Source organism: Melitaea cinxia, chromosome 18 (assembly GCF_905220565.1).
Source record: "Melitaea cinxia chromosome 18, ilMelCinx1.1, whole genome shotgun sequence".
NCBI classification, from domain to species: Eukaryota; Metazoa; Arthropoda; class Insecta; order Lepidoptera; family Nymphalidae; genus Melitaea; species Melitaea cinxia.
The window spans coordinates 15,350,243-15,364,613 of NC_059411.1; the positions used below are offsets into that span (position 1 = coordinate 15,350,243).

General features: G+C 34.2%; 1 protein-coding gene across 1 annotated transcript in view; it reads right to left on the reverse strand.

Moving 5' to 3' along the window:
• The window catches only part of LOC123662153 (protein turtle-like), a 107,090-nt gene that overhangs the window by 32,178 nt on the left and 60,541 nt on the right, over nucleotides 1–14,371 (reverse strand). Inside the window, exons 4-8 of the mRNA XM_045597037.1 lie at nucleotides 14,195–14,305; nucleotides 9,989–10,192; nucleotides 9,216–9,367; nucleotides 1,791–1,932; nucleotides 457–591 (exon numbers count right to left, since the gene is read on the reverse strand). Of these exons, the coding sequence (XP_045452993.1) occupies nucleotides 457–591; nucleotides 1,791–1,932; nucleotides 9,216–9,367; nucleotides 9,989–10,192; nucleotides 14,195–14,305 (744 nt within the window). The remainder of the gene's footprint in view (nucleotides 1–456; nucleotides 592–1,790; nucleotides 1,933–9,215; nucleotides 9,368–9,988; nucleotides 10,193–14,194; nucleotides 14,306–14,371) is intronic.

Here is a 14,371-nt window from a genome sequence, read left to right on the forward strand (position 1 = left end):
TCATAATTAAGATACTCTGAAGCTAGTACAAATAAAGGCTACGAAGGTACAAATAAATATTGTCTTCTTTGTTAGCAGTTACTTATAGCATAAAGCACATTTATCTGCGCTAGAAATAAAAGTGTTTTTGGGCATATGTGATCAAAAACATTCCGATGATCTGCCCGATTGTTTATTATATCTATTAAAAAAAATCAGAAGAAATTTGCATTGTTTGTCAAAATTATTGCATTTTGTAATAAACTATGTAATTGTCCAATTTAATTTATTATACTTTTATAAGCATACTAACACAATTTGAAAACGCTTAATTATTCAAATAATTGCTAAATAGTTTTTGTAGGTATAAAAAAACTTGCTACTATTAAAAAGGTATTTCATAAGAATAGAATATATCTAGATATAAATATTCAATTGCATTTATTTAGTTTTATTTATATAAATTATCTTAAGTACTTACACCTTTATACCAAGCAAGTCTATTCACTTTGGGGTTGGATTGCACGTTGCATTCAAAGTAGACATCATCTCCCTCCTTTATGTGATTAGGGTTCAAATTCGAACCCATTTTGAGCGTCGCTATTGGTACGTCTGAAAATTCGGAATACTTTACCCAAGTTCAACTTATCAGTTTAAGATGATTTCATCTCTTTAAATAATATCTCACAGATTTTCGAAGTACGAGTACACTAAAACTTTAAACATCCATCTAATAAATAGCTTTTTCATAAATCTAAGTATATCCTACTATTGAATTGATTATAGTCAAAATTTTATTAAATTATTCTTACGATTAGTGTAAAAACACTCGTTGGAAAAAGACAAATCTTACAAAAACTTGTCATAAAAAGCAGGTCATTTTTTTTTCTTTCTTAATTAACAGAATCAAGAATATAATTGCATAAGATCAAGTCACCCTACACATAAAGCTATAAATAATTTTTCACTTCTTAAAATACAGAAACAAATGGCCACTAAATGACGTGTAACACTTTGGGGGTAAGGTACAAGTGGGTGCCAAATTACTTTACCATTAGACGAACCAGATCCCTTGTCGTGAAATTAATTAATGAGGATTAATTTAGACTAAATCGAAATAATGGAACCCTCTGGACGTTTCCACTGATTACTCACTGGACTACGTATAATTATCTCTAGATCGATTGGGACACCGAAACGATTTGGGACAGACAAAAAGGTCTTGATTTGATTACGCAAGGCTAGAGAATTCTCGCCCCAATTGAGGCAACAGCCTTATGCCTAACAAGCTTAAATCTATTTTAGTAAGTGAATAAATAAGTACAAAATGTACACGTATTTGTAACATATTTGCATAAAAACGTAAACATGAACACTGCAAGAATGACTGAAAATAAATACTATAAAACCTTACAAATCATAGTTAGATCAATGCAATTATTATTTAATTTGTCACTTCTGTCTTCAATATTCTTCTATATTCAATATGGATGCATTTAGCCTCTCACATCCCACTGCTGGGCATAAGCCTCTTTCTCTATATAGGAGAAGGATTGGAGACTAATCCACCACGCTACTCCACTGCGGGTTGGCGGATATGTTCTCAACTATGAGTAGTGATCGCTACCAGGTATTTATGATAATGATCGGGACCCACAAGGGCATCCAAATCGGAAAGAAATATTTGTACAAATACAAATGATCATCCCGAGTGGGAATCGAACCCACAAACCGTCGATGTTTTAGGCGACTAGTCGCACCACTACACCAGAGCGGTGGTTGAACATATAATCTGTAATTTTACAACTTACAGTGCACGTTTAATTGCCAAACATCTTCTATCACTGAATTGGCAACCTTTGAGTTTTCAGCTCGGCAGATCAGCTGAGAGCCATGATCTTCCGCTTCAGGTACGAAAGTCAGGATACTCGTTGTTGAATTAGCGTCAGAAAACTGTATACAATATAGAAAAAAAGTAAGAAAAGATGTAATCTATACTAATACTAGCGACTCGCCCCGGCTTCGCACAGTTGCAAAAAACTATCAGTATTGATCTACTATATTATGCATGTATTATACATATAAACCTTCCTCTGGAACCACTATTTACTAAAGAAAAACGCATCAAAATCCGTTGCGTAGTTTTAAAGATCTAAGCATACAGACAGCGGGAAGCGACTTTATTTTATATTAAGCAAGGGTCGGTAGCGTGCTTGTGATTCTGCTTTGCCTTGATTCTTCATTCAGGCGTCCACAGTCTACGACGTCTACGGTAAACGCTTACCTTTAGGCTGATCGTACACGCTACCACAGTGGTATAAAATTAGACAAACATTACATTATTTCTAATGTCGTTCTAAGATACAACTTAAAATGATTTCTGAATTTAAATTAATACACGTTCGACTGGTTTTAATGTAACTGTAGGGACAAACAAATTATTGTTATTGTTTTGTATTTCAATACACACATTACATTTCATACACAATTAAAGAATATTTACTTTATAAATAATATCAACGTAAAACTTGGTATTAATATAGCGGATTATCCAACAGCAGGAATTTCCGGCTCAAAATATGGAGCAGCCTGACTATGGTAGTACCTCGACCTTACAGAAGATCACAGCTAAATAATAATGTTTTCAAGCAGTATTGTGTTCCTGTTGGTGAGTAAGGTGACCAGAGCTCCTGGGGTGATTATGGATTGGGTCGGCATCTTGTTTGCCGACCTAGATCCTAGATCTATTCAACAAACTACAGCAAATTGTATCAAACAGTGTCACAAATATTGCGAACATTCCCATAAAAATGAATACAAAAATTACACATTCCATTCTCTTTCACGTAACCCGTATCGTCTATAAAAATACGAGCAAAAAAAATCGATAAACTGTTGATTGCATGTTACGAAGAATCGTGTTCCATTTCTTTTGCCTAGTGCAAAATCATTTTATATATACACCTACAAGAGTGGGTCGACCATAAAAATGAACTTGGCACTTCGGCGCGAATCATATATCTGATCTATTATTCACAGGAGTAATTTAACTGACAATCTTATTATTTAGATAGTAGGGTTGATAATTCTTTGATTCCATAACGTTACTTTGTGAATTTACTCACTGTACAAACTCATGTGCTTGGCAAGTTTGCAGCCTAGTTCTGCAAGTAATATTGCCAACGGATCTAGTTTGCATAGCATGTAGCATGGATAAGGCATTGATTACACGGCGTGTTTAGGCACGGCACGCCGTATAGAGCTACCACTCGTGTTACTAACTAAGAAACTAGATTTACCGATAGTTATAATTCATACCTGCCAGCTTGAATAATGTATATCTTGTTGCAGGTGATCTTTATCAAATAAATGGCAGACTAAAATTCTAATGTCTTCATTAACATTGAATTATTGTTAAACTTGCATTTTTTTTAATATATCGTTGTTGGTCGTGGTATATCCCACCATCATCTAAGACTATCACTAAAAATCAGTACTGAACTCGGTAGGCCGTAGCGTCGCTCCAACGAATTTTAACATAACCTAAGTGATTTACTGTATATTATATATGTACATAAAAATATATATATATATATATATATATATATATATATATATATATATGCGTGCGTGTGTGTGTGTGTGTGTGTGTGTGTGTGTGCGTGCGTGTGTGCGTGTGTGTGCTATGTAATTTTGATCACCTTTTCCTATGATTTTCCTTTATCATAAACAATTATTTTTACAATTTTAGTTCCTATGAAAATACTGTTTACTATTATTATACACCGTAAAAAGATTTTAAACGTATTTTAAAATTTTATTGTATGTTAATTTGTAAATTGTATTCTTTGCTACAAAAAAAAAAAAAAATAATAGTTTCACAGTCTAATTTACTACTACAAATTTGTCCTTTTTTTAAACACTTTTATGATTATTCTCATTTGTAGTCGCGATATGATACGATATTCTTTTCTTTTTTTTTTCGTGAAACAAAGCACTCTAATTCCGAACCACTTAAAAATCCACCATCGTCAGTATATAAATATTATTTTAAATTCAAAAACTCACAGCTGATATTATTTGCACGAGCTTGAAACAATAAACTGCCTTTGTTCTCTTTCCACACTTTCATTTTTCTATTGTATTTTTTCAGAAGCTAAATAGGTTTTATGCATTCAGAACAAAAAATTACTCACTTTTCATTTAAAAATACTGCTGCCTTTTAGGGTTAAATTTCACCCAAAAGTGTAAAAAATTCTTTTTGTAGATGATTCAGCAAATATGTTAGCAGTTGTAATTTTGATCCCCGTGGCACCAATAAACTGCCTTTTTATGTTTTAATCATCTTTTCTCTAGACTATTAAGCTACTATATAATATTATGGTATTCTTCCTATGTAAGATTTCCGCATATTTGTTTTTGCCGTGTTCTGGTGTTGTGGTGTTTGCCGTGAACTGGGTGTTTGTGCAGTCCTTGTGGGTCTCCCCACCGTGCCTCGGAGAGCACGTTAAGCCGTCGGTCTCGGTTATTATCATGTACACCTGATAGCGATCGCCAACCTGCATTGGAGCATCGTGGTGGATTAAGCTCTGATTCTTCTCCTACATGAAGAAAGAGGCCTATGTCCAGTAGTGGGATATTACAGGCTGAAGCGTAAGATTTCCGCATATTACATCAATGAACTATTTTGAAATTTTAAGCAACTTCCAAAAAAGAGGAGATACTCAATTCGACTGTATTTTTTAAGGTGTAACTGATAACTTTTTACTGGGTGGGATGGATTTTCATAGTTTTTTGCCATCGAAAAGTTTGCTTTTAGGTAGTCAGTAACATTTAATCGAGATCTGACCAACACTTTTTCAGTTATCTCCAACAATACATATTTACTTGACTATATTTTCGTGAGCTATGTTGTATTACTGGTCGATGTAATTTACGTCGTTTTTTTTTTCGTTTGGAAGCAAACAATTATTTGTATGACTTATACTATTTGTAGGTTTTTACTGATTATAATAATGATTACAATGACCTAGGTATTGACATATCTATTGTGTATTATTCCAAATTCCCGACACAGAATTAACATCCCAAGCTTTTGGGTATGAAACATTTATAATTATATATCTTAATATAATAAAACACTGAAAAGAGAATTACTTTACGTTAGGACTCTTGCCAAAATTCTAATCTGATAGCACAGATGCCTCCCATCTGGGTGCTTTATAGTTTCTAGACAATACAGGTTCTCTACTGCATATTGCGTAATACTACAGTTAACTATACATCATGAATGCATATTCAATGGTACGTAGTTAACTATTCTATTTAACGTGTTAACGTGACATTGCTGGAGACTGCCGCTTTTATAACTACTACAGCTACAGCTACAGCAACTAATAACAGAGACAATACGACCAAGCCTTGTACTATGTTATTAAACAAATATACTAATATTATATACGATTTAAAAATATATATTTAATTAAGATATCCCATACAATAACAGGCAAATGTATATATTTCATCATTTCAGCCTACCACAGTCCACTGCTGGACATAGGCCTCCACAAGTTCACGCCAAAAATGGCGTGAACTCGTGTGTTTCGCCCATAGTCACCACGCTGGGCAGGCGGGTTGGTGACCACAGGGCTGGCTTTGTCGCACCGAAGACGCTGCTGCCCGTCTTTGGCCTGTGTATTTCAAAGCCAGCAGTGGGATGGTTATCCCGCCATCGGTCGGCTTTTTTAAGTCCCAAGGTAGTAGTGAAGCTGTTTTATCCCTTAGTCGCCTCTTACGACACCCACGGGAAGACAAGGGATGGCTTTATTCTTTAATTCCTTAACTATACAGCATACTGTATATATTTGATTTGTACAAATAGGTTTTACATTACGAATCGCCTAAAAATGCCTTTAGAAACATATCCTATTATTAACAATTCAATTTTGGCATTGACATCGCATCTGCAACGTCGTCTAAATATTAGACGTTTCAAAATATTAAACGCAGTAAGTCCTGTATAATTAAAAGTGTTCATAATTTATATATAAATCTCCTGACAAAATAAATTAGCAATGAGGTGTATTAGTGAGTATATGTAATAAATAAAAATTGTAAAATTAACCTGAACGGGCTCGCTGTGCCAAACCTCAACAAATACACTAAATTTCATAATTATTTTTGAAGTTGTACTTCTTTTGGCACGTTAGGGAAAAATGATGAGAGTAAATTTTTGCGATGCGCGCGCACACCGTCACAAAAAACCGACACCCTGAAGTTAGCTAGTCAACGAAGAAGAAGTAGCAACGTGAAGCTAGCAAGCCAATGAAGTATAACTTCTTACGTGCGTACATAAATAACATACTTTTTATGTTCATAATTGTTAAGACGATGTTTTTATTTACGAAAAAATATCGCTGCACTCACCCGAAGAGCTAAAGTAACTGACGTAATAGCCAAGAAATCCTTTGTCTCACTTTTAAAGAATAAGAAATTTTAAACAAAATCAAAAACAACAACAACTTTATTTAAATCGGCTTTAAATACGTTTTCGAATCGTCAGGTTAAAAGTTAAAATTTTAAAATGATTATTATTATTTAAAAGTAAAGCTTCCACCGATTTGGAATATAGATTCTGCAGAGAAGAATATTCGAATCGAGAAAGGTGCAAACATAATTTCCTTTCTCCCTTTCTCTTATAGCCAGTTACAGCGTATATTTTAAGACACAGTGCAGACCTATTGTGCAGGCGTACTGTTAAGAAGTTTCATTTTAGTCGTATGGTCAAAAACACAAACAGTTATTTGCACCAAACGCAAATAAAACTCATCGTCTACCACATCAAATGTCAATGTAAATACAATTGTACACAAAATAGTACCCAAATAGCATCGGAAGCAACTACAGCTGCATCTGAATTCGTTGAATAATAAATAATTTCCAAACATGTCAAGCTTGAAGGTATAATTAAACAGATCGAAATGGAAATTATATTTTTAGAATCGTATTTAAGCCATTCATTTAGAGATATAAATAGCTAACATGTAGATGTCAGTTCATTCATAATAAGTTTTTTTTAATCATTATAAGTAGATCATTTTTTAAAAAGTAACTTCGTTGTTTCTTGCCTTTAATTCTCTGTATAATCTACATTTTGAATCCTTGGTAGCTTTATTCTAAATACGATTCAGCCTATGACATCCCTCTATTGGGCATACCTATGCCCAATAGAGGGATGTCTTTCTCCATGTAGGAGAAGAATTGGACTTAATCGGAAAGAAATAATTGTAAAAGTACAAATATCTATCACCTAAATAAGAATTAATCAATTATAACTTACAAATATATTTAGCTTTAATTCAAAAATATTTTTTTCGAACACAATGGTTCTAAATATACATATCCATGCCAGACATACAGATAGAAAAATCGTAATAATTGGATTCCACTTGCACGCTTTGAATACGTAACTAATTAGAGAACTCCATAATAGTGAAAAGAAATTGATTTGAGTTTTGTTATTGCATTGCAAAAAACTGTTTTTATTTCTTTGTTAAGAGTATCAATTGTGATTTACTTTGAAATACCTGAAGTTGGTTAGTTGAGCTGTGTTGCTTTAAATTTATATTATAATCGCATGGCTTACTCGTCCAAAGCGCATGTTGTTACCTGCTTATAAGTGGTGTTACATAGTTGTTTAAAACCTAAGCGAGACAAAATTTTGTATTTCGTTTTAAAAATGTTATTCTGTTGATGGTTTTTACGAAATAAAGTTATTCTAAATTACGCGAAAGGAAATAATTTATTTAATAAATTCTCTCTAATCGTTTTTCCGAATAGAATAATTAATTTTATTGTTAACATTTTGGATACCATAAAGTCTATTTTTATTTAAATTTAACACTGAAATCATTATTTATTTTTTAAATTTCTTTTAAAAATATATTCCGAAAATTGTTTAAATACTACTAATTTTAAATGTTGGTATTTCCATTCTTAACGTCGAATTCTCGCACTTTACCGACCGACATTTTAGTTCGTATGTTAGGACATCACTATTAATTAAAATTTACTTAACCGATAGTTAATAATTTACCTCGTCGCCACTGTTAAATTGTTTACGAATGAGTTTAAGTTGTTACGAATGACTATGTTGAGCGCTCGGACGGTTATTCCAAATCTACCCAATACTAAAATTTTGAAAGTAATGTGTAACAAATTATTTAAGTTACTTTAAAGATTATATTTATTCCTAAATACATATATATTTCTGAAGTCACGTGTAAATATATCTCTAACAATACATAATATGTTTCTAAGAAATAAGCTTTCGTTAGACCAGAAGTAACTCTAGTATTTACCGATAATAGCAAAATACTAGATTGAATAAATTACGGTAATAGTTATGGATAGTAAGAAAATTATAAAGAGAGTTTGTCGTTGGTTTCCTTTAATTGAGCAATTTCCATAATTGTGTACAATAATAAGCCATTTTCTTTCATTTTTTTTCATATAACTAAGTCGGCAAACTAACTTACGGTTCACCTGATGGTAAGTGATTACGGTAGCTTATAGACGCCTGCAACATCAGAAGCATCGCAAACGCATTGCCGACCCAAATAATACCCCAATAATTCCCCCCAGGAGCTCTGGTCACCTTACTTTCCAACAGGAACACAACACTGCTTGAAAACGGTATTATTTACCTGTGATCGTCTGTAAGGCTGAGGTACTACCACAGTCAGGCTGCTTCATATTTTGAGCCGGAAATTTCCTTACGTGCCCTACCTCAGTTGGTAAAAAAATTCCAGGCAGTAAAACTTTCATATTTTTTTTATAAAAGTATACCGTGTATCTACGATATATTTCTATATACCTGATTTCATGACATTGGTAAAGAAATTTATTGAAAAGTTCATTTTAAGTTATTATTTTAAGAAATTTTACTTTTATTTGAATGATATTTCGACTTACTAAGCTTCCGAGAATTTCATGAGTTGATTTATTATATTTTGGAGACTTTAAGGACTTTTTTTTTCTTGGCATAATGAGTCACGGTGAGGAGACCCACAAGGACAGACATCCAAAACAACAATTAGTCATCCAAACAAATATCCATCCGAGCATGAATTGACCCCGCAAGCCGCCGGTGTTTACGAGACTACACGTCACACGCAATGATTATTCTAAGCCAAAAGTTTATTTAATATATATTTTAGCAAAACAACTATACTCACGTTCTTAGCTTTCTTTCTTAAAGGTTTGAACCCTTTCCACCAATTGACCTGTGCTTGTGGTCTGGATCCTGTCGTTTTGCACTCTACTTCGTAGCTCAGATCTGCTGACAGCACTCGGTTCTTGTTCATAATCTGGACTGTGAGCGGTCTTACTGTAACAAACTAGCTAATATTACATAATTGGTAAAGAAAAAAATCTTGCTAACAGACAACTCCCAAATTAAGAAATGTCTCAAGCTAGGGTTTTGCGGATAAATTTAGACCCTATTTTCTTCATTGTATATATTTTATTAGCAACGAGATTTTCACAGATAGATACAGTTGGTATACGCTTAAACAAAGCAAAGGTAAAATAGTAAACTAAAATATAGGCAAATATAGCATAGTCTTTAAGTTTTGACACTATAAAAGCCACTAGGACGGTAGCATTCGAAAACACGAGACAATATTTGATAGAGTTGATTTGTTTGGTACACTAATTTTGGGAATACTAACATTAAAATATATTTAAACGTTCACAAAACTGGTAGTGTTTACTTTTGGGTATAAGTAAAAGCAAGAAAAACAATGTAACTAAAAAGGCAACAAAAGCAAGAAAATTTTTTTTTGCCTAAAAACACAAGTCAGCTATATGGAAAGGACAAATTTGGGACTACAGAGAAAGATTACAAATGTGAAAATGCTCCAAACATATAAGTGATGGAGATGTTTCGTTCCCAGTAAAATCTAGAACACCTATTCAGTACATAAACGTAATATCGATTTGTACTCACGATTGATATCCAATATTAGGAGCTTCGTCTGCGGCGGGGCCAGGTTAGTGTTTGACGCTTGACAGATGAGCCTCGCGTTGAGATGCTGCCGCCCGATGCTGGGGAACGTGAGGTTATTGACCGTCACACCGTCGTCTCTCAATTCGTACGAGTCATCTATTAATGTATTTTCTAGATACCATATCAAACTTGGTCGTGGATCTCCTAGGAAAAATAAAATAAAATTATTAATTGCTTTACATCTCATCTACACACATAATATGACATATTATATTGTTATGGGTTATCTTAATTGTGTTTTCTTAATTAATTTCTCACCACAATACTTTGGTACATAACAAAAAGAGTCTGGTGCCTAAGCTAGGCTCAAAGCCTGTGTTTCGGGACACAAGAACACCAACCCTATACAATTCAAATCAGTTTTGAATCATTTTCAAGAAATTCAGAACAGGTATAACTAACATATAAATCATATAAAGTCCATTTTTAAACTATATAAGTTGGTGCATACGACTCAAGTAAGTGGTACTCTTAATATCAAAGAATTGTTGAAATATTGTGAGGATACTTCTGTGCAAGCAAAACCGAAGGCAAAAGTATTGTTATTAGTTATACTGTTCTCATATTCATGGATTTTGATGTTGAGAATGTATTTGGATGTGTATGGTTTATGCATTTACAAATAACATACAAAGCTAGACAAATACATATACACCGTACAAAATTATATATTATTTCTGAAGTTCTATTTGTTTGTGTTATGTTTACACACATATAAATATTAATGTACGTGAAATATACTGGGAGTATGGACTTTATCTTTATTCATACTTTCTATTATACCAAAACTTCAGAATCCCTATGAAACATAGTGTTAAGATAGTTACAGACTGTAATAAAATGTGAGGACTTGTGGATTTTTAGCTATTTCTTCGAGAAAACCACAATTTTTTATACTATCATTACTCAAGACATATAAGATAAACATACATTTATTATAAAGCCTAAATTTTTACTTTTGTTTATGTGTGTGTGCGCGCTTGTAAATATGTGTATGTGTGTGTGTGTGTGTGTTATTGTCCACACAAACGTCAATACGCACAAGTAAGGCTACGTCTACACTACAATAACGCACTCTTACCTTGATATATTACGACAGTAATCGAGACATCGCTTAGATGTAGCCACGACTTATCACAATAATTTTACAAGGTGCTACATCACAGCATTAGGCGTTAGGCTCGGAGTGGGGATTATGCAGATTTATCGCGTTATTTAATACGTGCAGTTACCACACATGCACCAGTGTTCTGGAGGATCGCAGCGGAATCGCACGGTTATTTTTTTTTTTTGTGTGATTGCAAACAATGTGGCATTACTGCCGGTTATTGCTATGATAGAGAATAATTTGGCACTACCTTCAACAACTTAGGATTTTCATGTGAGAAGTGTGTTAATAAGACGATAATAGTTAAAAACTAAAACCCAACTACGACAAAAAATTGTACGTCACTTTATGTCCTACAGAGGACGCTACATTTAATATAAAGTGACACCGTGTAGCTTATAACGAGTTAACATTTAAGACACTCCTAATGATACCTCATTTGTCTAAATATGAAAGGTAGGTTGGGAGATATGAGGAAACAGATGAACGTACATATATATGGTGCTAAAATTATAACCCACATTTTGGCGTTGCCGTAGTCGGGCAAAAATAAAGATGTTGACATTCTGGTATTGTGGTGATGAATATTTTATATTCCATAGATACAGAGATTCCACAAATACATTTTATAAAGTGCACATAAGTAGGGCACAGCATGAAATATCCTGCTCAAAATCTGGAACAGCCCGACTGGGGAAGTGCCTCGACCTTACAGCTAAATAATACTGCTTTTGAGCAGTGTTGTGTTCCTGAGGTAATTAAGGTGACCAAAGCTCCTGTGACAAAGTGCTTACGATGCTTTTTGTTGTGTTAATCGCTTACCATCAGGTGAGCCGTACGATTATTTGCCGACCTACTTATATAAAAAAACATAAAGATACCAGTTATCGTTTAAAGATAAATAAATAAATAAATAAATAAATAAATATTTACACAATACACACACGGTCGTCTGTTCCTAAAGTAAGCAACTTAATGCTTGTGTTAAAGGTAACAGTCGACTGGTATACAGCTACATATTTTTTTTTTTCGATAAACATACTTATAAATAATACATATATAAATAGATAAATAAATATTTATATTACACCCAGACTCGGGGTGGGAATCGAACCCACAACCCTCGGAGCAGAAAGCAGGGTCACTACAAACTGCGCCAATGGGCCAGTCAAAAAGATGTTAGCACCTGATACGCCTACAGACCTTATCATCATCATCATCATATTTTCAGCCTGTCACAGTCCACTGCTGGACATAGACCTCCAGAAGCTCACGTCAAAAATGGCGCGAACTCATGTGCTTTGCCCATACACATACAGACATTATAGCACCTTATTATGACCGTCGTGTTTGTATAAAAATTATCTATGAAATAGAACATCAAGGCGCTTTCAACATTACTTCTGTGTACCTAACACAGGAATAGAAAAATAATGGCTTTAAGCGGTAACCGAACCTATAATCCTAGAACGTCAATCCAGCCATAACTATCCAAAACAATACTTGGACTAAATCCTCTAAAGCATTCAATTCTGAAGGAATCAACAAAATAAACAAAAGAAAATATTGAAATGAGTTTTAAAATACAAAAAAAAAAAAATTCCACCGCAGTAAAGCAAGTAAATGCATTTTCAATATCTTTCATATTATATCGCGTGAAGCTGAAAATATCACGAGTAATACCGGTTCAGATCGTTAAAGAAATTAATGTTTTAATGCAGTTCCGTAAAATGCCATTAAATTGGTTTACGTTACGAGTTCCGTTAATCTGTTGCCTTGAATATTAAAACTTTCTTTTAATTATCAACCCTATCCTCAAAATACTCAATTATTTCTCGGCGATGGGTTAACATAGAGTTCATAATAACTGGTTGACTTGCGGTTATAGATTAGAAGTCAACTCGAGCCATTGTGTGTACATTTGTTAGAAAAAATTTTGGTTACACAGTCGTTTCCCTTCGTAGCTTCATAACCCGTATGTGTTTATTGAAGATTTTTTATTCTTGGTATTTGCTTCGTGATTCTGACGAGGGGTTCTTATTTTATTATGGACAGTTAAAGGCTAGGTGTTTCTATAATGGTTACTTATATGTCTCTTATTATTTTTTGTATGTTTTTTTATTGTTGAAGATACCTAACATTTATTACTTATGTATGTGTTATATTTATATGTATTCTTCTCTTCAGCCTATCGCAGTCCACTGCTGGATATAGACCTCCAAAAGTTCGCGCCAAAGTGGCGTGAACTCATGTGTGTTGCTCATAGTCACCACGCTGAGCAGGCGGGTTGTTGACCGCAGCGCTGGCTTTGTCGCACCGAAGACGCTGCTGCCCATCTACTGCCTGTTTATTTCAAAGCCAGCAGGTTGTATGTATTACACATATATTAACTATTAGTATTTAATTTGTAAAATATTATCATATGTATATTTATTATAAAATAAATGTTAAAAAAATGTATATTTATTATCAAATTTAAAGTCGTGCAACGTGCAATTGAACGGGCTATGCTTGGGGTTTCTCTCAAAGACAGGATTAGAAATGAGACTATCTGCGAGAGAACGAAAGTAACCGACAGCGCACAGAATTAGCAAGTTGAAGTGGCAGTGGGCTGGTCATCTGTGTCGCAGGACCGATGGCCGTTGGAGTAGACGGGTCCTGAAGTGGAGACCGCCTCTTGGCAAACGCAGTGTGGGACGTCCTCCGGCCCGTTGGACCGACGATCTACGTAAGATTGCCGGTGTAGGCTGGATGAGGTTTGCGGAAACCGGGATGTCTGGCGCGAACCTAGGGAGGCCTATGTCCAGCAGTGGACTGCCATAGGCTGAAGTATGTATATTTATTAAACAAGAATGTCCGTACGTCCGCATATCCGAAGATCATAGCATGTTAGCCTATATTTATTACGTAGCATATCTAAATTAGGTATTAGTGTACAGGCATCCATATGCCATACTAATCGCCTACATCCAGTAAGATCATACAAGTGTATACTTGTTTGCCATGTTAGTGGCGTAAAAATAATATGATATTATTACCTCCACGAACTTCACACACCAACTCCAATGTAGTTCCTTCATCGTACGGCTCCAGCAACCTCGTGTAGTCTTTCGTCTTGGCGTCCATTATTACTGGTCGGTTGGGTGGAGCTGTAGACAAGTAATATTTATAGAAGAAATAGTAGATATTTGAATGGACTGATCTAATTGTCATTT